At 40.7% G+C, this 26,436-nt stretch overlaps 1 protein-coding gene across 2 annotated transcripts in view; it reads right to left on the reverse strand.

Annotated features, from left to right (window-relative positions):
• Positions 1 to 16,742, reverse strand: part of OSBPL9 (oxysterol binding protein like 9) — a 62,974-nt gene extending 46,232 nt beyond the window's left edge. Inside the window, exons 1-3 of one of the 2 annotated variants that reach the window (XM_080603287.1) lie at positions 16,538 to 16,742; positions 6,314 to 6,364; positions 2,298 to 2,376 (exon numbers count right to left, since the gene is read on the reverse strand). In XM_080603287.1, coding sequence (XP_080459413.1) covers positions 2,298 to 2,376; positions 6,314 to 6,364; positions 16,538 to 16,648 — 241 coding nt within the window. In that variant the 5' untranslated portion in view covers positions 16,649 to 16,742. The remainder of the gene's footprint in view (positions 1 to 2,297; positions 2,377 to 6,313; positions 6,365 to 16,537) is intronic. The other variant, XM_080603289.1, reaches the window with a different exon arrangement.
• Between the last annotated feature and the right edge of the window lie 9,694 nt (positions 16,743 to 26,436).

A 26,436-nucleotide genomic window follows, 5' to 3' on the forward strand; every position in this document is an offset into this window, starting at 1 on the left:
AGTCTTTGCCAATCCATACTTAAAAGTCTGAGTATGCAAAAACATTTTTCCTCTGGAGCCTGAAAGAGAAATTGTTCCACTGCAGATGGGACCCTAACTCACAGACAGGTCAGCAGATCTTGGTGCTTCTAAAGTTCTGTCATTTTCCCAACTAGGCTCCAGGTTGTCTGGACCCCTGTCTGTCTTTGAAAATGAAAGACAGTGATGAGAAGGAAGATACTATATATTTTTTTTAAAGTTGCTGTTTCTGAAGCACTCCTCTTGTACAAGTCTTCTTTTATAAAGGGTGAATATATTTATAGCTACGACTATCTCACGGAACAAAAGTTATATCTGAATCATGTATAGAAAAATGTTAGAAATTGTTAGGAATACCGTACGTATTCTGGGAATCTATTCTATACACCCTATGTAGTCTCAGATTACATACAGCAGTATTTACATATATATCCATTCCCTATTTATGACTGATAGTCACCTATAGTTCACATAAATTAAAGCCTGTATAGTACTGAGTGAACTTAATGTAATGAACAAACACTGCATGAGGCATACAGCCCACATTTACAGTGACCCTAAGAACTACAATATAGTTCCCTAGGACTGTTTCATACTGAAATATCCCAGCACTAATATTTTACCTATCATTTTACATTTTCTCTTTACAGATATATGTATTAATACTGTGCTTGCATCATTATAATTTCCTGGGTATCAGGAATGTCATCCTCATAACATACTAACAGGAAAAGCATAATACATAAAATACTGTACAAGATCTTAGTTCTATATTAAAGGAGCATACATGAATCCTGACCCAATACAAAATGCACACAAATTGAGATTATAAAGCATAAGAGGTTGTGTGACAAAATTGGTGTTAAAAATTAGCAATATAATTTAGAGCAGAACACTACACATACCAAATACTATCTATCTTCTTTTAAGGCATCTGGCTAACAAAAAGAGTACATAGCACATAAGAGATATGTTACAAAAGGTATATCCCAGTAACTACAGATGAGATTTCTAGATTTACCTGTTTCAAGTTCCCAAATATTCAGCAGTATTTAGCTTCATTGTACTGAAAGACTGCCAGAGTACTGCATTCCATTACTGCATTAGCAATTAGCTTGCATTTTATCTGTTACCCTTTGGAATAGTAGATTTAAGTATTACTGTCAGCTCAGCATTACGAAGGTATGTTTACAAGGCTTAATGCAGTGAAAAGCCAGAGTACAGCAGCAGCATTTAGGCAGAACTGTAGCACAAGGAATACAGATGCTAGTGACAACATGGTGTACAATTAGTATTTATCGTTAGAAATATTCACACAAACACACCAGCATTAACAATAACTCCCATTTCCAAATCACTGATTTAAAAAATATGTACAATACAAAATAGACTACAGAATCATTCCAGTTGATAAAAATTAATAAGACTGCTCACATGCAAATGCGCCTCTTGGATATTTACAGATTCCAGCTCTATTCAATTATTTAGCTACTACATTTTAGAGGAAAAGCAAAAAGACTAACAAATGTTACTTAAAAATTATTTTAACAACTTCCCTAGGATTTTAACATTAGGGAAGGAGAAATTCTCTACACAATATTATCACAGTATTTTATCCTACTGCTGCAAATAAAACAATTTAAGGAGTACATAATAATGATAATAGTACCTTACCCTTTCTACCGGTGAACCATAGCATGCAATGACGAAACATAGCAGTGGCAGATGGCATTGGTGTTAGTAAATGTGAATAAAACGATAATACCAGAGAAATGGTGACTGGCAGACAAGACACAGAAATGTAGATGAAATGAATGCAAGCTGGTAAATCTTGAAGCAAAGCTCCACCTTTAAGCCAAATGTTGCCTCTAGTCTCCTCATAATTGAGCATTAAGTTCTATTTGGATACAAATTGCAACCTTCAGACCAGTCTTGATTCTCTTCATACAGAAATGCATAATTGTATCTTGATAACGAAGATCAGAAACGTTTTGTAAGCGGAACCCATAATCAGAAGCCAATTACTTTTTCCCCTTGAGTCATTTATTCTTTACATTTTAAATCTCCAAATCCTGCCAGAACTACAGTCTCTTTCTAGCACATATGTATCCACTGCAGATGCAAATCCCTGCCTAACCTGCAGCACCCCTGGATCCAGAATGTTCTCAGTGTGCTCATTCATGCTGTTCTGTTGCCAAACATTTAAAATCATCCATCAAATACAAGTGGAATCTATTATAAGAAAAAAAAAAAAAAAACAATCTCTTCTTTCAGCTCACCCTGAAAATGGAAGGTTTTCTGATCAACAGTTATTGTGAAGGTGCTGTCGTCCTCATCGTCTATACCAATCACAGCTCCCTGTGAAACAAAGAACAAAATCCTGATAAGGCAAGCAGTGACATCAGCAGCATACACTCTATCACTACACCACCGGAATTTAAAAAGCATTGACAAATTAGAAGCACACTGAATACAGTAAAAAGCAGGAAGATCCTCTGTTTAATTACAGGATGTAAGTCAGTTCTTTAATAGAATAAATTTTTTAGTTGCAGAAAAAAAAAACAAAACAATAATTATTTGGAAAACTTTATTATTTTCTGGATGGTAATATGAATCTTTTACCTTTGTAATGGAGATGGCTTTATGCTACAGCATCATTATAGTAAACAGTGTTCTACTATTCTCTACTACATTTCAACTTATATTTTAAAGAAAAGTGGGGAGCAATAATTTATAAGTACTTTCCGTGTCTAAAAATACCAATTCATTGATATGCGACAAAAAGAAACTCTTGACCTAATTTTATCTGCCTCTCTATAAAAACAATCATTCCAGCAAAATGAATTCAGCCCACCACGTCATGTCACTAGCACACTGCCTGATCTCATTTCCAGCCCCTAAGTAAATATCAACAGTAAGCCAAGAGGATGCATCAAAGGCGGCTAGCTTTGTCTTCCAATTGGTGATGAATTTTTAGGAGGAAATGCAAAGACTACATAGAGTTAAAGGCCATCTGTGCTCAACTATTTACAAATCTATCCACATCTTCTGCCATTCCTGCCCCTTCCCCCCAGTACATAACAAACAGCACAGTTTCACCCAGGGGAGGAAAACATTGAAAAAAAAAAAAAACCACAACTTTTCCAGGCCTCTACCGCGTCTCAGTAAAATTATGACATTTAACCCCAAATACTTCAAAAATCCCCAAAGGATTTACTCAGTTTCTCTTCTCCCTTCCCAGGAGACACAGCATCAGGCTCTGTTTCATCCTTCCCCCCTCCCACAAAGCAGAAAGACACCACTGGAGGGCACATGTGCTTGAAGGGTAAATCCCGCTCTTAAGTGCAAGTAAACAGCCAGCGATGGGCCTGCGCGCCGGCCCCAGCAAGTGCTGGCCCCATTTAGCCAAGCGGGGCCCAGCAGCTGTGTGTAGGGGTAGGTATGTACAAGGCCTGCCCAAACAGAGGAATTGGTTTGGTACAGACCCAGGGGCAGGGAGATGTGAATCAATCGCACACGTCCTTCCCAGCCCCTGTCAGAGGTTTCTGGCTCATTTGCGGCTGGGCCCGTCGCAGGCACCTCAAGGCCGCGGGAGGAGCAGGTCCTCTATGGGAGCAGCACCAAGCACATGCTGTAGGATACACGGCAGGAAGGGATAGCTCCAAACTGCTTCTTCCCCTCTGACGCCTTACGTGTACCACGTAACTGCTCCAAAAGCGTACTTTCAGGCTTTTACAGGCTTTTCAATGACAGCTCTGTGATTTCTATACAAGAGGCACCCAAAAAGTACACCTCTCCATGGCCATTCTGAGTATTTTTAGTACCAGGACATTACAACAACCAGATTACCAGCCATTACGTTCTGGTAATCACGCAGTCTACCAGTTACATGACATTTCTGGCCAAATTCATTTTGCTAGAACGTTGCTTTTTTTTCCTCAGTAGACCTCAGACAAAAAATGTCTGGCGTTCACTTAGCTTTGCTATCAGGAAGTCAGAAGATCACCGCAAATCGTACCAAATCATGGTCTGGTTCCTTCACACCTGCTGTGTCAAAAAACTGTAAGTCACACACCAAGAACGTGGTATTCTTTCCCAGATAATGTAGGCAAAACTAATGCAAGGCTAAGAAGGCCAGACTGGGACAGCTGAGTCCTGCCTCCATCCCAAGTGGTGGAAGGAAACTGAGGAGCAAGAAGCGTGCACCGCTCTCTGATGCCTCAGCACAACGCCGCACAAAGTGCATAAGCTCTGATTGCAGCGCTAAGGCTAAGAGTGAGCATAAGCAGAGAGGATGCTTCTTTTGTCATACAGAGAATACGTATTGTCAAGTGAAAGAAAAACTAGCACATGAAACTTGAAGTGTGTATTACAGAAAGCTTATGCAGGACCTAAGCGTAGTACAAATGATAGATTCCTCTACAAGCACACCTTCCTAAATACACCTTGACAGTAAACAAAAGAGAGAATTTGAAGATGAAACTTCATGGCCTATGAAACATGAGTATAAAACACAAAAAGGCAAGGAACAAGCTTTTAAAAATCCATTCAAGAAAAAGGAAGGTATTTTAGGCAAATTGCTTAAATTACATGCTTGTTTATGTTCACACCTAGAGTTACAAATCAACAATTGCTCTCAACAGAAAACCTCTTTGATAAAATTTCAGATTGCAGAAGCCCATCTGTTCAGCTATTGGTATCATTGTCATCTGTCAGAAGAGCTGTTTTACAAAAGCAGAAAGACAACGACCCCTTCCTCCTTCACAAAATAACCCCCCCCCACATTCAGATAGAGGAGTCAGCAAACCTCAGCAAAACACCTAAGAGTAATCTGCTGTAGGAGAGTGGCAGATGGGGAAAGAGAAAGGGATTGTTTAATCTTAAATGCATATAAAAATGAATAATGCAATGTTGAACAGATTGTTCACTTGTAATGTTTCCTAAACTGACAGGCTGAGGCCAACCTCCACGTTTACAAGCTCACAACACAATTAAAGCAGGCATGCTTTTTCAGACTACATTTTTCTACACAATGCAAAAAACACCCACAAATCTTTGGGAACGTAATGTTGTAGACAGTGGTTTGAGTTTACATTACCCTTTAAGAAGTTATGTATTATGGTACCAGTACCCTAAAAAGGCTAAAGTGCAGTAAAGTCATCTGGAATCCAGATGAATGGGGATTCTCTGTATGAATCTCAAAAGGATGTTGAGACCCCTTTGTTAGGCCCCCAAAAAGACCAGAAAGTGGTTAACAACTGAACAAAGAAATAACTGGAAGAAAGAGGGGCAGAGTTCTCCTGCAACACTCATCAGATTGTGACAATCAGATTGTGTGACAGATGCCCTTCTCTGCATTTCTTACTTCAAGACTCAAAATGCTCTCATTCATGCCCATTACCCTCCTGACTCATTCCCCCTATTTACATCAGCATCTCACAAGACCACTGCATACTGGAGCCAGAGACTCTATGAGAAATGGGAAAAAACACAGCAAAAGGACTTGTGCAATAAAATTTTTTGGTAAGTGCACGATCACTAAGTAGAAACTGAGCATGTGCAAAGCCATTACAGAATTCCTGGCTCTCTGCAGTACCGTCACTTCAAGCTACAAGAGCAGCATTCGCAGCTGAACGTCCCAAGCCAGGACGGGTAACACTCAGCTTTCCCATGCTATATCTTCCTGCTTCTGTTTCCCCAGCGTGTAACCTCCCTCAGCTGATATTTCAAAACCCTTCTTCCTTCCCTTTCCACTCCTCTTTTGTTCTGCTTCTGTAAAGACCACATGCTGTGTGACATTACTACACAGCACTACAGTACCCTGAATGAAGCACAGGCAAGCAGCAGGATTAGAGTGTCCAAACTAGCAGAACAGAGGGCTCAGGAACAGAATAAAAGCAAACCAGGACAGAAGGAATGCAGTTTTGCAACAACTTCTGTAGATATAGAATGTATCTATATACATACATATCCAAACACACAAAGAAACGAGAACTGCGAACAGCAACTTTTCTGCAGCATTTTACTGCCAACCCATCGTACTCTGTCCTATGATGCTTTTTCAGACAGTGTTTAAAATGCATAATGTTTTTATATAATATACAAAATAACAGAATGCAATTAGCCCAGTATGTCATTTGACCTCTAATGTTTTCCATCTTTAAATACTTTCACTATTTCAGTATTTCGCAGAGTCAGGAATAGCGCCTAAACCTCAACAGTCTCCTTGCAGTTCTCTCCAGTAGGCCGTATTATCCACAATAAGTCATTAAGTACCAAAGAAAATAATACTTACCCTGAGTCTAACACATCCTCGGCGTGACCCTCTCATCATCTTGTCTTTTGACTGAAAAAGCAAAAAAACACATCGCTGGATTAACAAATACAGTAAGAAGTGCAAGGAGAAAGTTATTCAAGGCAATTAAGAATAAAGCACGTTGGTATAATGTTTTATTGACTGATAGAACAATCTCTGTTTCAAACTAGGTTAGTTCTGACACGAAAGAGAGGACAACAGCATGGTATGACAAAGTAATCCTTCCAAAAAATAAGAATACAATATCATGCTGCAAAAAAACTTCAGAGGTATGTTGAAGAACTACTTAGAAGATGCAGTCTGCACCCTTACAGAAAGAAGATATGAAGAAAGACACTGATTAAGGAATATTAAAAATTGGTAGAGTACTGATTTACATCTTCCTCCTGTCTCTCCTACTGTCGGGAAAGAGCCCATATAACAAAATGTTTCTGTCAGAAAGTTCCCCATAGTCATTCCCCTTTATACACACATAAATGTCATGTTCAGACAAGTTTCTATTTCCTGTTTTTATTCCAAGAGTTAGAAAAGTCATGTCTACAGCCATTCAAGTGATAAGATTGCAGACCAGAAACCAGGATTCCTCTGTCCAGAACCAGTGCCTAAACCTGTAGCCTAGCCCACCTCGCAGCTAAATTACTCAATATCTTCTTTAGTAGCTCTGTTTGAAACACCGACTAGCTAATTCTAAACATCCCACTCACTGCTAGATCAAAACTGTGATCTTAATCTTTCAGCTATTCCCAGCACTGGCTAGGGTAGATTTTGTCAGCACCTGTCTGCCAATGCCGCGTTACTGGGCACTACTGGCAAGCCCAAGTAGCACACACACAAACCTGTTGAGATAAATAAAAAGGAAAGAAAACATCCGGAGGAATCCTAAATATTTTGTTTTCTGATAGATGCAAAACATCTTCTGGTTTTCAATTACCTCCCCCTCATTATTATTTTTAACGATAACTTTTATGCCATCGTAGCCTTAGCTACAAAGTCCTTAGTCTAATACAACCCCTTCTCTGTCACCACCCAGATACAAACTACATTTGTTCAGGTCATGAAAACATAGGTAACGCCGTGGTGGCACGAACAGGTTCTCTACCTGTCACCTCTGAAACATCCTCTTCTCTCCAACAGGATCTTAATACTTCCATGTGCACAATATATTGCTGTGATTATGTCCAGCCCTATTTTCACTGGAGCCATTAGACAGTGAAATCTTATTGATAACAGTGGGAAAATACAGGCGGCAGAACTATCAGCATTAACAGCAATAAGTTATTCTTCATCTGCCACACATTTGAGAGATAGAGCTCCATCAGAGCTACAGATGATAGTTACTTCTCCCACAGAAAGCTTGAGGTACTCATGGCAAGGCCTGTTCACTAGAGGTAATTTAAAAACACGGCAGCCAGAGCTTCAAATGAAGCGAAATTTTGCTTCAAATGAAGTGAACTTTTTGCTGCTCACTCCCTCAATTCAGTCTCTGATTTACCAAAGAATCTTCTGAATGTTAGAAACCATCAGTATCACTCTCCTTGTTTTGATTTGGGTTAGCTGATCAAAATGCAATGGGTGTAAGGACTAGCAGGGCCTCCGTAAGGTATTCTACAGACGTATGATTTCTTTTTAGATTTCCTGCATGTAAACTTCTGTAGGGAAGATTTATTTTTTATTTTTTTAAAGCACAAGACCAGAGGAGTATCTACAAACAAAGCTACTCCAATAATTTTCTGTCAGAGCTTGTATATACTTGGGACGCACCTCACTAGAGTACACCTACACACAGATTTTTTCTATTCCTTGCCATGAGTGAGCTCCTAAAATGGGAGAAGGCTACTGAGAGCTTACTGCTCCCTCTGGTGGTTTTCATCAGAAATACTGGCATGATCTCAGCAGGAAAAAAAAAAAAAAAAAAAAAAACAGTACCCGGGCTGCAGCTGCAACTCCTGAGGAGAAGGAAAGAGGTAAAGGAGCCTGCAGAGCACAGGCTGGGCACCAAGCCTCTGGGCTTGTCCACAAAAGATCCTATAATAGCCTTTCTTTTCCTCATACATCACATTTTAATGGAGTAGAAATTGAGTTTAAACTTTTTAATGCTTAATGTTCTTAGTCTGAAAAAAGATTTACAGGATAAATCACGGGTTCAGCGTGTGGTCCTATATAATTTCCTCATCTTTGGACAGAGCTTTAATTGGTTAACACAATTACAATGAAATGGCAAATCTAATTCCTTCTACCTGAGTGGCACGAGGACCTGCCATTCTAGTATCCGAACGAAAGCACGCAGCTGTCCTCACAAATCGAGCTGCATCCTCGCAGCAGAACTGAGCCAATCTTTCCAGTACTGGAAAACATGGCTCATTTGACATTTTAGATTTGCCCCCACCCACAAGTAAGTTTTTATAAAATGTAAAATTTGGACAGCTTGCCCTTAATGCTTTAAGTTTTTACCCTTTGGTTGAAGGGGAAAAGATCAGGCATGGATATAGTATGTCTTATACTTGGTCAAATATTCTTGAATAATTAAGGGGGATTACAATAATCCCATAACTGTTTTGAGGAATGGTTCCATTTCAGGGAACAAAATCTCAGACAGCTGAAAGACATGTGGGAATAGCTACTAAAAAGTCACATTCTCCTTTCTTTTTATATATGAAGTCTCAACATGCAGCTATCTTTCTTCAGTGATCAGTTTTAAAACTAGGCAAAATGACATTTTCAATAAAATTCCCACACCCACTGTACTGATTTCGGTGATAACAGACTTGAATAGGTTACAAGCAGGGAGCAACAAGAGATAAATCTCACCTGAGGCTCAAATAAAAATTCATAAAAATGAACAAAGATATACAGTATTACTGCAGGGGGAATGTACGTATCTGCCAAAAAATCTGGCCCTTATTGGTTTCTTTTTTACGTCCACACAATGAAGTTTGATCAAGTGCAGAACTGATCTAATGTATGCCATTTCAGGTAACATACAACTTCTTAGAGAAATGAAAATAATGTCTGGGTTTATTTTAAAAACAAACAAACCCCAAACCAAATGAAAATCCCAACTTCCGCCCTTCTTTTTTTTGGAGTTATTTCCTTTGAGTTTCTGAGCTGCCTGGGAAGTCTGACATTTCAGCATAAAACCCAGCTGCTGTTTGCCTCCAACACCTCTCGGGCCCAAGTTCTGCTGTGCAGAGGCACACAGGACTCGCAACGGTACCTTCTTCACTCACACGGCGCTGCCAAGGGAATCTCTAACGTAAGCACACTGATGAGCAAAACCATTTGTGTCATTTAATTCCCTTTAGGGAGGAGGAACATGGAACAAGCTCTATTTATAAACACCGAGTTTTGCAGTTTAACTACATCTGCAGGACAACTTTCCATAATAGCTATTGTTCTCACCAAACGCAAAGGCAACCCTTGCTTTTCAAGCCGAAATAAAACCTGACGAATTAAAAACCTAACATGCTGTTCCTGTAGCTCCCCGCTCTCAGGAGGGCCTCCTCGAGCACAGGGACAGCAGTAACACCCAGCAGCACCAACATCTGGAGCTGTCAGTGCTTCCAGAAGAGCTGCAGCTTCTTTGACCCCTCCAACCATTCCGGGTCAGGCATGATCTACGGGGAACAACGGCAACACCCCGAAATTGCTTGAGATCTCAATTCCTCTTAAAATAAATTAAATTCGCACTGAAATTAAAACCAAACACAGGCAGCTGCTGTACCTAAAGCTTTGACTTCTGTGAATGCAGTCATATAGCAGGAACCAAAACCTCAGCTACCACCAAACAGCAAGTAGAAGCAAACACTTCCAAGAAGCATCCTACTTCTTAGGTGTTTAGAGTCTCAGTTACATTAAATCAACGTGTTTCTCGTCTGGTAGTGCACATGCAAATTTACACTGAAACAAAGGCTGCAACAACTAACTTCCAAGAAATTACACACAAATTTCGATTTGGTTTTTGAAAGGAAAGTGTAGGCAGGCATCTAAAGATAACAACGGACACCAGAGGAAAAGTTGCCTTGTATCCGCTGGAGAAGTTTCCTCCCAGAACAAAAGTGCTCATCAGGCTCAGTGAGCTTAACTGCCCTGTTCTCAACCTGCACCAAGGAAGCTTTTAAATCCTTAGAAACCTTACATTAAACTGTAACCTGCAGAAAAAAAAATATATATATATAGTCCAAACTGCTAGTGGCTTTATTTTGCACACTACAGTAACAAAGAAAATAACAAAACCTCCAATAGATGAGATTTTGCAGGTAAGCGAACAGATTTAGTACTGAACTGGTTTAATATTTTAGATCTGCACAAGCAAAACCTTTGGATCCATAGTTGGCAGCTGACCTGCTCTGTGTTGACTCACCAAACCATACCCTCTTCATCTAGATCCTCCACAAGCCCCGACTACACCGGTCAGATCAGTGGGGCAGACAACACGGCTGGCGTTGCAGGGACAGCCGACACGCAGGGCAGAGTAACAAGTGCAAAATGAACCCATCAAATGTTTTCAAACAAATCTGAGCAGGCACGGCATGTTTCTACCAGAAAAGAAATGCCACGGATGTGCAATGCACAGTGGTGAGCAACTATTGTGAGACTTAAAACCAGACGTATTGCGTAAATACTGCAGAGAGCAGTATTAATTCAGCAGTATTAATTCAGCATTACTGAAAGCAAGTCAGGCAACATCACATAAAAATCACCTGTGTTTGTTTCCAGGAAATAGGTACCGCTCAAGTATGTGAGTAAATTTACTCCCCAGGAGGAAAATCTAGCACTAGTGTCAAGCATTAAACCCTAGCTATCAAATTCTAAGGAAAAAAAAAAAAAAAAACAGATTTTGGAAAGATCACATTTCTAAAGATACTAAAAGCTGTAACAGGTCTTAAGTTCCATACATAATTAAGGTAACAGATGTATCATCTGCAATTTGTTGGATTTATTTCCCAACTTTAATAAAAAATTCTACTGCAGGAGGACAGGAAGGGGTACCACGCTGGCTAGCAGAATCCTGCACCTATGGCCAGCAGATGGAGAAATACCTGCTTCTCCTTCTCCCACACCCCTACCCTAAAGGGAGATGCTTAGGGACTCAGGAAAAGAAGGATAAATCAGTTTGGCTTTTCTAAGGCTTACTGAAAATATATCTTTTTTTTTTTCTGGGAATTTTATATGTTACTGTCATAAGGGTATGTACCTTGACTGGTACAAGCAGATTGTTATTAATTAAATTATAAACCTGTAATAATTTATTAACTGCATGGAAACCTTTGAAACAAATAGTTGAAACTAGGTACAAAATTCAATCTAGTGTTGAGTAACAGCCACCTTAATATTTTTAACTTGTAAATTCAGAATCATTTTCTTTACCATATGTAGTTTGCAGACAGTTTTGTCTGGTTTTATTCGACTCACTGAGCTGCTTGCAGTGCATGGGACAGATCGAGCTCTTGCAGAAAGAAGTGTCACATCAGCTCAGAACGGAAAGCAGAGGCCAAAAGCAATGTTTGTACAAAAGCAGAGTTTTTTTCCTGTTTTCTTCAGGTTTTTGCACACAGCTGTTGATTGAGAAACTATATTTGCGAAAAGCCAGAAAATGTATTCAACTGAAAGTCTCTAACAGAGGGGCACTGAGCCATGACTCCAGCTTCAGAGGCATCATTTGAAATCAAGTTAACGAGGTTTGTTCTCGGTTCACCACCAAAGGTTCATGAAACCAGAACAAAATCTGAGCCCCCCTCCTCAGTACGTGGATCGTACACTCCACGAGCACTTCTTCAAGGCAGCACCACCAGCATTCAAGCTGCCAACTAGCAGAAATCTTTCAAAAGCACGAGGGGGGAAATATCCTTACAACACCACAACCGCTTCCTCCTACAACTGGTTTTGCACAGATTTTGCTCCTGAAAGCGACTAACCAGTCGGTGTATGTTTTCAGAAGTATTTTGATGAAACAGTTAACAGAAACAACAACAGCATATCAAAGCCATTAATCTATCCTTCAGGAATTTATTGGTACAAGAACCATAAAATGATTGGAGGCTAACCAAATTCTGTTTCAAGAACACACTCTGGAGTTGTCACATACATCTTTTTTCTCTTTCAACCCTCATTCACTACACCAGGCAGCTGTTAAATCTGCAACGGTTTGAACAGTTCTCCTTTCAATACTGTCATATGTCAAATATCTACAAAGTTTTAAAATATTTTAAGGAACTGACCTTCCTATCTACTGACCCTGGCCTTAGCATTACTTGCACAACTATGCCAGTTCAGCTATTTGTTATACAAGTAAAATATTTATTTAAAGAATGCAGTTAAAACAATAATTTTAATCAGATTTTCAACCTTGAGGGATTCTCTGGATTATTTCTATAGGATTCCCAAGGGTAATCAAGACTACAGCTGATGTGTATTTAAGACAGCACTGCTGCCAGAAAACACAAACAAAAAGCAAATCGCGTTCACTTCCCTCTCCCTCCCCAGACATTTCTTTGTCTTCATGCTATCTGCCAGTACAATGCCAACGCACGTTTTTATACTGACAGGCAGAAAACAAACTATAGAATGGATTCAATTGAAAAAACAAATCAGCAGAAAGTTATTTTTCAGCTGGAACCCAGCTTAGGGAACGACTTTACAACTCTTGTGACAAGGCAGAAATGATCTATTTGGAGGCTTTTCTTTTAAATATCATCGGTGCCTCCAGCTACAGCCTGAAAAAAGGCAGTGCATCAGGAGACTTGCATCTGCTATACCTCCAAAAGAAATATTGGTGGATTCACAAATCAAAGAATATTGAGGGAATAAGAAGTTCTTTGTCAAACCAATCCAAAATGGGATAGTCATTTATTTCATATCTTGTGCTTTTGAAAATAAAAACAAACAAAACAAAACCAAACAAAAAACCAACCACTTACTGATACTAGACAATCGTTTATTTGAGCAAAACCATGCAAAGACAATCAATATTTGGATCACAAGTCCAGGTCATATTCTCTGGAACACACCACTCATAAACAAATGCAATTATAAGTAAATTTGAGCAATTTTTCTCTTTCAGAAGAGGACTGTACAAACACAAACTACAGAAGAAGAAAATGGAAAAAGCAAACAATTTGGCATTGTAAAAAAATGTAACTGCAATTGAATTAATTTGTTTCTGATGTATGTATTCAAAATATTTAGGTTAACATCCACTCATTTTACCAAAAAGAAAGACATACTAATTTAGGTGCAATACGATTGTGCACTAACTCTAAATGTTCATGGCGCATCAAGGGTACTTTTCTGCAGTCTGTTTTATGCTACTATGAAAGAAGATTAAATACAACCGTGCAGGGACACACCTATGAGCAGATCTACTTTTCTGGGTCTCTCTCTAAGGAAAAGTTCAGCTGCCTCAGAAGTTGTTACCTTGCAGCCTTCCCCAGCTCCACTGCCAAATGTTAAGCGGCTCTTGGACCTACTGGAGAAAGTTCCTGCATGTACAACTTTTTGGATTGCAATGGGCTAAGGAGTCTGCAAGAGGTGATGAGAAGGTAAAAGCAGATCAGTTAACCGTAATCTCTCCTATCAGCAAAGCTGTTTCCAGGTTGCATGTTTACGAGCCAGGTAGAAACAATCTCGGCGCACCCCACCCCTGCATTGCGCTCATCAGGAAGGGCCAGTTTCAGGCTCAAAACCATTCAGCTGCACGTACACAAGCAGACTAAAGACAACAACATGGCTTCCAACTGAAACTGGCTCAGAAGGAACAGAGTAATCGATCTTATGTACCCTATAAAGCCTTTATTTCAAAATACATGTGTACGTACACAGAATCATAGAGGAAATCAGGTCATTTCCCCACACACATAAGGCTCCCAAACCTGCTACCATTCCAGATTGATGCTGCTTACTTACCACTGTCTTAAAAACTAACGTTCCTGAGTTATTATTCTAAAACTGAAGGTGTAGCTGAAAGAGAGAGTACCCCACTACCTTCCCAGTGCTCACGTCAGTACTGGTGAGGAACGTGGTCACCTGGGACCTGATGCGAGTTCCCCCTCCAGCCCTACCCTGCAGACCACACAGCCCCGAGAGCAGAAGACGCCTGTCTGCAGCAGGACCCCTTCTTTTGGCAGCGAGTCTTTCACTACCTTGAGTTCAACACGACACACACCCTCAGGTACAGGAATGCATTCAGGTATCCAGAGAATGGTGTAACAAGTACTTTACAGACGTGCGTAGAACAGGTCGATAACGCATTCTGAAGTAAATGCTAACTGCACGGCTTTCTTGGTGGTAAAGGCACAAAGCAGCAAACATGGTTTGATTTCTTGATCCCCAGCTGAACTTTTAGGACAGGTGGTTAAAAAAAAGAAATCTTTAATCTGTGAACTGGAAGTTAGTGAAATAACAGAGAACATAGTAAGTTATACAGGATAAAAGGGTAATGTATATAGAATATCCTGAGTTGGAAGGGACCCTTAAGGATCATCAAGTCCAACTCTTGATACCGCACAGGTCTACCCAAAAGTTCAGACCATGTGACTAAGTGCACAGTCCAATCTCTTCTTAAATTCAGACAGGCTCGGTGCAGTGACCACTTCCCTGGGGAGCCTGTTCCAGTGTGCAACCACCCTCTCTGTGAAGAACCCCCTCCTGATGTCGAGCCTAAATTTCCCCTGCCTCAGCTTAACCCCGTTCCCGCGGGTCCTGTCACTGGTGTTAATGGAGAAAAGGTCTCCTGCCTCTCGACACCCCCTTACGAGGAAGTTGTAGACTGTGATGAGGTCTCCCCTCAGCCTCCTCTTCTCCAGGCTGAACAGGCCCAGTGACCTCAGCCGTTCCTCGTATGTCTTCCCCTCCAGGCCTTTCACCATCTTCGTAGCCCTGTAGGGACTACGTATGTAGGGATCCCTATGTAGGGATACCTAATCATAGGAAGTAAGGAAATTTAGGAACTGGTATTTATTGAACTGGTAAAAGACCAGAATGAAAGTGACTGCAGTATCCAGAATTATGACGTGCCCATTCACTAGTCATCAGCAAGTGTTTCTATTTCTGCAGCTGAGCACGAAATGACTTTGCACCTTGGACCGTTACTTAGACTACTCTCACTAATTCAGCTCGATCAAACAGCTGACATCTGAACCGCCATTAAAGAGCAACTATAAAGGCACTTTTATTTCTCCATCGTATTCCAGATACAGAAAAGATTTTGAATTGACATGAATCAAAACTGCTGTACAGTTTATAGCTGGTTCATGCTGAGGGGTACAAACTCCCAGAGCTGGAGACCCAAGCTCTTTCTGAGCAGTGCTGGAAACTCAGATTTAGGAAGCAGAAGTTTCCCATGCGGTGCTCATGTACCTGTGCGCCTACACAAACAGGGAAGTGCAGGACAGGCCTCCCGAGCTGTTATTTGCCATAAACCTCTTCCAATTTCTGACAGGCTGAGTGTGCACGTGTTTTACGCGGACTGATAACCCGCTATGCAGACCAAGTGCCAGCACTCGCTCCACGCTGCCAAAACTTAGCTGTGCACGCATGGGCCCAACCAGCCTCCTCATTTAAGGGCATATCCTCAAAAAAAAACAAGCTGCACTGTCAAAATACTTGTAGAAATTTTTATTCCAGCCGCAGGCTAGCAGCCAGCGGCCACCAGGGAGAAGCCACACAACGCCTCTCACCACTCCCAGCGCCTCGCTTCAAAACTTCGCGTCCAGAAGCCGGGAGCCCCCGGCGGGGACAGGGAGTGGCGGCGGGGGGCGACCCGCGGCTGAGGTAACGAGCCCGGGGCGGGGGCAGGACCGGGGCGAGGGCTGCACCGGGGCGAGGGCAGGACCGGGAGCGGGCACTGAAGCGGCCGGGACACCTCGGCGCGGCTCGGGACCACGCAGAGGCAGCGGGGCGAGGCCCCTCGGGGGGACAGGAGGAGCCGCCGCCGCCCCCCGGGGCCGCCACCGCCGCCCCCCGGGGCCGCTCCGCCACCGGCCCCCCCCGTCCCGCCCCGGGGCCGCCCCCGCCGCCCCCACCGATCAATCTCCCCGCACGGCCCCGCCATTGGCCGCTCCCGCCGCCTCCTCCTTCCCCATTGGCCGAGCCGGGCGCTCGCCCCGCCCCGCGTCCCCTCCCCGCTCCCCCCCACCCCCCTCCACCCCGCTCCTCCAGCGGGCTCCCCGGGCTCGCCGAGCCGCCGTGCCCGCCGCTGCCCCTCACCGTGTAGTAGGAGAGGAGCCCGGCGTTGTAGTCCAGCACGAACCAGCGGTACTGCCAGCCCTTCATCACGTTGGTCCATTTGCTCAGCGGGCCCTCCATGATAGACGCCATCTTAGGCACCGAACCGCGCGCGCCCCGCCCGTGCGGTGAGGGGAGCAGGGCACAGGCACGGCGGCGGCCGGCAGGGGGGGGCGGGGCACGCAGCGAGGGGGCGGGGACAAGGCCACACCGGCCCCACCCTCAGGGCGGGGCTAACGGCTGCCGGGGAGGCGGGGCGCTGTGAGGAGGCGGCTGTGGGGAGGCGGGACGGAGGGTAGGGGACGACGCCCCCTGCTTCGGTCGCTGAGGAGGGCGTTTAACTATCAGATAAAATACATGGCGCTGCTGCGTGTTTATTGTGGTGGTGTGTTTGTGCCCCTCTGCCTGAGCAAAGCTCCCCTGTGCCCCTCAGGGCTCTCCAGTCAACGCCAAGCTTCAGGTCGTCCCCTGAAGGGGCTCCATGTCCAGGGCATATAAAAACATTCAGGGCTTGAGGTGAAAATCGCAGTCTCGTTTGGCACTAAAGTAACCTTTTATGGACAAGGCTCATTTAAATGGGACACAGCTTTCCTGCGGGCCGCTCCAAGAATGTGGAATGAATTCCCCAGGAGCTATGGACGATCGTAAATCTCTTGCTAAATGCAAGGCATGTTCTTTGGCATGGGTCTGCTCGAACATAAATGCGTAACTTCACTTGTACTTCAGCACAAAAACTGCCAGGGCGCATTAGAGGTACTCGTGTTCCTCCTTAAGGATAGACAGTATAGCAGCAGAAGTGGTGTTTGTTGTATGAACTTCTTTTACATATATATATATATTTTTAAGCAAATATAAAACCTTTTTTTCTCTGTTAATGATTTTAATATGAAGAGCCCTTTATAGTAGGGCTGAAGTGGATATAGTGACTTACAATACTGGACCTGTGTACTAAATTCAGATAATTTTAACAGAAAAATCACCACAGCTTCCCCCCTTGTGAAAAAGCGTCAGTCCAAGGCAGAGTATCTATGTTTGATTGTAGAAAATAAGAAATACTTCAGTATTTCTAGTTCATCCTCCCACTAGCATCACATTACCTAGCAGTTTGTTTCCAAGTGGAGTTTATAGCATTGACTTTGCAATGCCCCTTGGAGTCACCTGGTGGTGTGTTTACGCATAGTGGTGCCGGTTTAATCTAGCTAATGTACAATTCAATCTTGAAGCCCGGTTTGTTCATTTTGATAACTGTCCTTTTTCAAGCTGCATATGACCTCAGTGGTCTGTTTTCTTCTTTAGTTTCACTGACTAAACAAAGCACGGCTGCCTAGAGATTATACCCAGGCAAGCAAAACAAAAAACATCAGATGGTGCCAGAACATTACTAGTACTACCATGTAAAGCTTTAGTTGGACTGGAGCTTTATTATCTCAGATCACAACTTTCACTGCACCGTACCACAAGTGTTGAAACTATGCAAAAAGCTTGTGCAAAAAGCTCTTGGCTTAACTGTGAAAGGGCTGTCTGTAGGCAGAATGCTCTCAATGAGAAATTTTCAACAGAAGAGCTTTCTATTCACCTTGGTTTGCCAGAGGCTGAAACTGCTAAACTTCAGCATGCGCTGGAAATCTTACTTGTTCTTTGTTCTCTCTGACTTTTTTTGAGAGGAAGTGTGCCAAAGACTTGCCTTTACTTGAAAAAAAAAAAAGCGCATGTACTTTAGCTAGCTCTGCTTGACTAACAAAAGCCCTGCGGTAGATGGACAAGTTGTGTTAGCAGGTGTTAAAGGGAATTCATCTCGAGATTTCTTTTGAAAGATGGTGTGAATATTCTCTTTAGATGATTTTGCAGAGATAGGCGAATCATTGTTTTTAGTAATAAAAAAAAAGAAAGAAATACATATGAAATTATAGCCTATTGTTAGCATTCAGGATACAATATCATATAGTTTTCTGAACTTTCTTGAAGTGCCAGGATGATGTTTCCCTGTATATCAAATTATTCCCCTACATATTGAGCATAAGGGTGTTGTTGAAGGGATTAGACTTAGTTTGCTCCTTCTGATCAAGACTCTAGATGTGCATTCAGTTTTGAGAGATCAGTGTAAGCATTCCAGTTAATTGTAAGCAATTAATAAAATGAAATCAGCCACAACTGTGATACAACTTGCCTTTATATACTCAGTATATTACATCGTAATTACCAATAATTTTGAATAAAAAAAGACTTGAAATATAAGTTAGTAAGTCACTTCCTTAACAGAAGAATTTAGTTTGCCCTAAAATGTTCCGTCTGTATTCAATTTGGAACAGTTACAAAGAGCTGTTATTTTTTGTAATTATAGACAGTTTTATCGTGATGTTCTCCATACTTTGCTAAACTTGAATTAGAGCAGTATGTCACTGTCTTTAACATTAAGTAGGGTGCTTACTGTCATCTGAGAGGATTACATATTACAGAGATCAACAGAGCCGGGCAGAAAGCAGCAGCTGTTACCTGGTGCTGCCCTTGTTGCACACACTGCTCCATCAGCTGCAAATCTTGTCCAGCCTCATTCTCTTGCCACACAGAGGCAAGTCATTTTGCTGTGGTGTCCCAGCCACAAGGCTCTACAATGCCCATTAAGTGGCCTCCGGAGTACTCAGACCGTCCCAGCAGGAATGTAGGGGGAAACCTCAGATATGCCCGATCCTTACTGTGTTTTCCGGAACTTCTCAACTTCCACCCTACTTTTTTCATTTGCTCTATTTTCTTTTCCTGTGTCGAAGCTTGTCCAATAAACTGCATCTGTTTGTTTTTTGGTTTTGTTTTTTTTGGTCATTGCAGTTTAGTTGTGTATGGTTTCTAGCCAAGAGGAAGACGCTGCTGATTTAGGATAAATACCAGTGGACCAGAGTAGAGGGACTGAGAAGCGGGAGTATACCAAAGGAAAGTCTGATGCTTTGAGGGCGAAAATGCTTTTCTGTTGTAAATTTGCCTGAAATTACAGCTGAGCTAACTTTCAAGAACCTCAGTGCTGGCTGAAATTGTGTGGCTTGTGGGTTTCCTTAAGGGTGTCTGGGAGTGTGACTGGCAGTAGTGAAAGCAGCTCTAGCTTCTCCCAACAGCTGCAATTGCTTGGGGTTCTGCAGAACATAAGGAAGCCATTTGAGGGGAGAACAAATGACATTTTGTTTCCTTTTCCTTTACCACTTCAGGAATAGGCTGTTAGTTTCATTTTGTGTTTCTTACCCTATCAGGTCATGGTGTCAACTGCTGATAACAGTCATTGTGATTAAGAAATTATGTTTTAGCCTGGTGGTGGATGACTCTTTTTCTGCTTGTTGGTAGCAGATAATGTCTTTTATTTGTACCATCAGGAAAAAAAAATCTTAATTTGATTTATTTGTTACAAATACTCTAATAAGTTATGAGTAAGAAGAAGATGAAGCCTTCTGCATCATCTTCAGTCTCCTGCTACTGTCCTGTAAAGATATTTTCTGGTCCATCTGCGCATATACCAGCTACACTAAGAATAGAAACAATGGCAGAGCCTGAACATTTTTTCTTATATTTCCTCAGAATTATGTTTGGTTCAGAAGACTAAGAAGAGTAATATAAATAGGAGAGAATCACCTTTACCTGACAAACAGTCATTCTTAAAAGAGGATAATTAAAGGAAATTAAGTGTGCCAATAAGGGCCATCATAAGTAGATTTTCTTAATTGATTTATTATGCTGTTACTGTTTTTAATACAAGTACTTATTAAAAAATCATCATTTAAAGTGTCAAGAAAATAGTAGCTGGTTCTTTGTCTTTCTAAGGCAAACATAATTATATTTTGGGCCTTTCTTGCCAATATCTATTTCTGTATGGTCCCAGCAAATAAAAGCTATTAGCAGTAAATTTTCCCAATCCTGTCCATTTTCTTCTAGTTTTTCTCTCATCCAAACAAATAAACTCCTCTATGTCAGAGTTGAGGACAGGTTGCTGAGGGCTAAGCAGACCTTTCTGACTCTTCTAAGTGACTACATGTTAGCATACAGCAGAAGAAATTAAATTACCATGGGTTGAATGGAATTAAAGTTCTCGGGCCTGAGAATCCCAGTTCTGTTTCTACTTACAGCTTATAGCTGTGTTGGGTTTGAGTTTTCTCAAGAGAAGGACTTCTCTTTCAGAACATAATAAAGATCAGCCTCACTACTGTCCAGATATTCTTCCCTTTGTGGCACATTTGGTGCTGCACTGGAGAGTTTTACGATATTGGAGCCGTTTCCTGAAAACACATGGAATGGGTTCAGCCAAAATATGGTACCATTTAAGAAAGGGCGGAAGATTATCTCCTGTATTTAAAGCAGTGATAGAGATGTTTCTGAAACAAAGATTTATTTTATTGTTAGTTTTTTAGTTGTCTCTAGTGGTGCTGTATGTCTGGGGGTCAATCCAGCAAAAAGGCAGCTAGCTCACCTGTCTGGCCCCTACAGGACTAGGAAAAGTTCGTCAGCTGTTGCAGTATGTGTTAGAAACGGGTTGTGATGATACTCACTGAAGCAATTTGAGTGACTCACTTAATGACCAAATCCTATTATAAGGCCTGTAGAGGAACACATTTTAAGAGCATTAGAAATTCAAGCAGCTTTATAACAATAACATAACTTTAATTTTGTTCTGATCTCATAGAAGAGTAAATTCAGATTACAGTTGACAGTTTTGCAGGACAGTTTGACATAATGTTATCTGGGAGTTGCAAGAGATGTAAACTGACATTTTAGGACTCAACATTTCTTCAAGAAGTACATTTCTGAACTTGCTGAGGGGCTTTGCTGTTTAGGAACGTGGGTATCACGCTTGAGATCTTTCATTGTTCAGAGATGGAGGCATTAGCAGTAATACAAATATAATACAGAAAGCACTTTCTAACAATCTGTAACTTAAATACACTACAAATCTAGTCCAAAAGATTTAGAAGATTTGCATTGCCTTTATACTGAAGAAATATGAGCTATAAAATCTGGAAATCAATCTAGCAATTAGAAAAATGCTGGAATTAATTTTGCAGGGTGAATGATTCACTGTCATACTAGTATTATTTTATTATAAAACTTACAACAAATCATAATTTAGTCTTGAGAACAACAGGCCCAATATCTTTGCTGAGTACGAGAGTTTAGAGTTCACAGCATGCTGAATCACATTTTATACTCCTAATGCATTGCTTAGATGGGTAATGTCTCAGCATTTGATTTAAGCATCTTATCATCTTGTGGGCAGAATTTATTTAAAATTTAATGCAGAAGTCCATGCTATTTTCTCAACCGCAAATAAGTGATTTCTACTTTAGTCTCCACAGAGACTTTGAGAAGATATAGAGGAATGCTGCTCAACTGGAATATTTACTTCCCTGCAGCCTCTGTATGCAGCCCACTGATACAAAAAAAGCAAATAAGCATAATCTCTTTTCCCCAAGCTTTTCCACCATCACCTCTTTTCATACCGTTTGGCCTATTAATATGTTTCAAATAAGGTTACTTGCTCCTTGTAGTCAATTTTGCAAATGTGCAATAGATGCATTGTCTGCTCACAAAGTTTAGGCTATTTACAGAAGAGTTTGGTGCATAGCAAATTTAGCAAGGGAAAAGGTAAGAACTGATGTATTGCCCCTAATTATAAGCATTATATGCTATGATTATTTTCAGGAAGGAGTGTTTCTTTTTTCATTATAATTATATTTATCATATTATATATTCATTATATATATTTCATTTTTTATTAGTAATGGATACTGCAATATCAACGTTTTTAAAACTAGTATATATACATATACAAGTAGGTTCCAAAATTTATGCATATTATGAGGCTGTTATGAGCAGTATCCATGGTGTCTGGTACAAAGTCTTACTAAAATCTAGAGGAAAAACATCTTTTTTTTTTCTTCTCTCTCTCTTTTTATTATTATTATGTATTTTATTTTATTTTTTTGTCAATGTAAATAGCAGAAATAATGTAGTAGACAAGCGTAAATCTGACTAGGGTAATTTTTAGAGTACTAGGTAGGAAATCTAAGGAGATGAAAAGGAAGATAAAAGAAAAGTCAAGGAGACCTAGGGCTGAGCAATCAATCATAAAACACGAGTATGTAGAAGGAGCACTACCCCATGAGTGCTTCTATTATTCATTTTATTCCATAGCTAGCAGTATTAAAGAGGTATCTGCTGAAACTGGGCTTCAGTTGTGTCAATTTAGAATCAATTCCTGGCTCCTTCTGCATTTCAGATCTGGAATTTAAGGCCAAATGGTTTTTCCTTATATCTAGAATCACTCCCAGTGATTTGTACATAGGAGGGGCCCTGTGTAGATCTAATCCCTCATCTAATGCTGTCCTGATTTCGGAATGTCGAAAAGATCTTTCTCTAGAGTTACTGTTTCTTGTACAAGGACTGGGAAACAAAGGTAACAAGGCTTATCCTACCAGAAAATTGGAGAAGTTTTTTTTCTTATCTCAGAATGAAAATAATCCCTCTTGATGCCTGCTTAAGGGATTTGCTTCGTCCTTGTTCTGATGAAAGCAAAAATGCAGAAACAATTTGTTCATCTTACTCAATTTTCTCCGTTCTGTCAGAAATGGAGAAACGAGCAAAAAATTGATTTCGTATGAAAAAAAAAAAAAAGTAGCAACCAGAATTTGCAGAGTAAACTCAAATTGCTCCCCAAAAATCATGGTCAGCACCTGGACCTCAAGTTTAGAGGTGAGGTGGATGTTTTGCTATTTTGCAGCTGTCAGGAGACTACTTCAGCAGTGTGTGAACTAGCATACAAACATGCAGAAGGCAGCAGCATCTGCTCCCCAAATGAAGTGAGACCTAGGCTCACAGCAGCATCTTCTGCAGCTTCACAAACTTTGTATCAGCAGGAAGAAAACCCAGGTTCAAAGATCAGGGGAAAGCCCTAGCCCACCCTGTCTAGGTTTCCACCCCTAGTATTATGATAACTGGACTAAAACAACCACTCACACCAATTAAACAACTCCAGGTCAGGTAATTTCTGATCTGCAAGTCACTGAAGATTTGGAAAGTACATCGGGGCAGTCTCACTACATGGTTACCTACTCCTACCATCTCCCATAACTGTCGCTACTGCTGGAGATGGGATACTGGTGATTTGGACATTTGTTCTGAGCTACTATTTCTGTTGTTAAATAATATTCTTATTTTCACAGTTAGTTAAGGGACTCTATGGATAACTTTCCAAGGAGGGTTCTTTTTTTGTTTGTTTGTCTTGTCCAGTAAAAGAGTGGAATTTCTGTGGGGATGTTTAATGATACTATAGCCTAATTTTACATTTTAATTGTAGAACCTTATTTTGTGAATTTTCTAACGTTTCCAGTTTCAAAGACATTCACTGAAGCTGAAGTTACTCAGAACCGCTGAAATAAACCCAGGTGCTGTGGACCGAAACAAGAGGAATCTTACTCAGCTGGTGGGCAGCAGCACAGGTAGGGGAGATGTGGCGGCTCTGTTAATCAGTTGGAAAGCCAGGAACTGGATGAAAATCCAGGCCTAGTTTCATTTATTTGCTTCCAAGTTTCAAAAGTTCAGTTTGTTCTAATCATACTTCTCCATGCCCTAATAAACTATCTGATCTGTATAGTAATTGCTGCATAACTTCTAAGCCAATGCTAGAATAACTTTAATATTATAATCTGTAAATGCTACTGAAGTTAACCGAAATCTCTGGATGATTGTCAGAAAAAGGGGAGGTACAGCATTTGCTTTCTGTTGCCCAAGGGAGGTAATTTTTGAAAATATAGTTGTGAGGAATATACTAACAAGCAAGTCTAACTATAATGCAGTTTGAAGCATACAGAGAGTCGATAATTTCCATAGCAGAAGTTGAAGTTGGTGAAGTTTAGTACTTAAAAGTTTCTTACAGTTGTGTATTAACTTGAGGTATAAACAATGAATAGTGTGTTTTAATTTACTGGCCAGGCTTGCAGTATAGTTTGTAGTTTAGCAGCATTAAGTCTTTTGAAATAAGATATGAAAAAATGAGAGCATGACTTCAGTCGGGTGTTTCCAGCTCAGGCCGAACAGGCCAAAAGTTGTTCGTACTTGTGCTTTCCATTGGTGTTGATGTGGTTACGTGTACATAATGAAGAACAAAATTTATCCCACTGACTTAAAGATTAAAGCATGTAAATAGCCAAAGTTAAGCTCTGATATTCATATTGCATAAGAAAAGAGGAGGATCTAAGCTTTTTGTTAGTATTACACTTTCTGGTTTATGCTGACTAGTTCTAATTACACTGTTCCTAGTTGGCAGCTAGAGAAAAGATGCAGTTCTGAATACAGCAAAATCAGTAGCAACTGAACTGTTTGTTTTATCAATGTTACAGATTTTAGTTTACATATCTGACAATTTTAGACAAAACAAAATCCAACCCACAGTTTCCCTTATCCAAGTCTCATTTACATATTGATAACATTAGCCTGTTCTGTGTGTAAAATGTCATGTCTACTTGGCTTTACACTTCTGGATGGGAATTTAATCTGTTAAATATCAAGAGTGATGTCTCATACATTTAATTACTGCAGTCTTTGCTTTAAATTTACTCATTGCACTGAATTTCTAAAACAAGAGGAGGACGGTGTTATTTTTCTTGCAGGTAGTGGACCAGTCTTACCCTGAGTATATCTCTTGGCTGTAGAATTAACTCAATTTACAATTCCTTTGCATTTTTTTTAATCTTGAATCCCATTATGCCCACAAATCCTTAATTCTAGCATTATAGTACTTTAAAGATTTCTGAGGATAGTGCAACGTTGGCTGCTACAGTGCTTGTGTGAAGCATAGGTAGTACTCCACCGAGCAGCTGATCTAAGTAGCGTTTGGCTGACTCGAGTGATGGCTGTCATTTCTCTTCCCGGTAGCAATACGCACATATTCTGTACAGTGAATGCTCAGACTAATTGCTTTTCAGAAATGATTGATTTTTGTCATGCATAGGAAACTCTGCCGTATGCAATATGCCACTTTCTGTGGCTTTTGACTGTACTGTGCCAGGGTTCATGATGTTAAGAAATTCAGACAACTAGATAGAGTTTGGGGCAATGGACAGATTAATAGACAGAAATGTATGTAGATAGATGTGTGTGTCCTCAGAAAGAAATTCCAGATGGAAAAAATTGGCATATCCAGGCAAATCAAGACATATGGTAGCTTTAAATCAAGTTCACTTTACAGTGGAGTTATTGCCTAAGACATAATAATGCCTGCAGGAACAGTGCTTCCATCCACTAAGGCAAGCTGGGAACCAAGTGTTTGGCAGGGGGTCCTGTGCAAGTATTACAAGCTGGGGAGAACTTTCTGGTAACTCTTTCTGTATTAGACTGTTTAAATGGGAAATCATTAGACTTCATATTCCAGGCACTTTAACTTTTTTGTTTGTGCTTAAGGCCTGCCAACCAAAGCATAAGTTTAAAGAGAATTTTGGTTTCTGAACTTTCAGTATTCATTTACATTATATTTTCAAGCTTTCGTTGGCAACCTTGAAGGTCAGAAAGGTCCTATGTTTTGCTGGGTTTTTTTGTTGTTGCTGTTGTGTTTGTTTTCCTAATTAAAGCTCAAATAACCCATGCAAGCTCTTAACTCCAGGGACTGGAGCTTTATTAGAAAATAAACAAAAAAGTCAACAAAACAACAAAAAAATGGAAAATACAAAATCTTGGTAGCTGGTAAAGCTGAATTTGTTTTCTAGAGCATGCCAAATCTGAGCAAAATAAGTAGAAAGGTAGAAAATGAGCCAAGAGCATCTTCCAAGCAGATAGGCCTTATTTGTCTAAAAGTGGGACAAGGAAAACTTTTATCCCACTTAACTATTACTTTTGGATGGCATTTGAGCAAGCCT

This window comes from Anser brachyrhynchus, assembly GCF_964034855.1.
Source record: "Anser brachyrhynchus genome assembly, chromosome: 8".
Classification (NCBI taxonomy): domain Eukaryota; kingdom Metazoa; phylum Chordata; class Aves; order Anseriformes; family Anatidae; genus Anser; species Anser brachyrhynchus.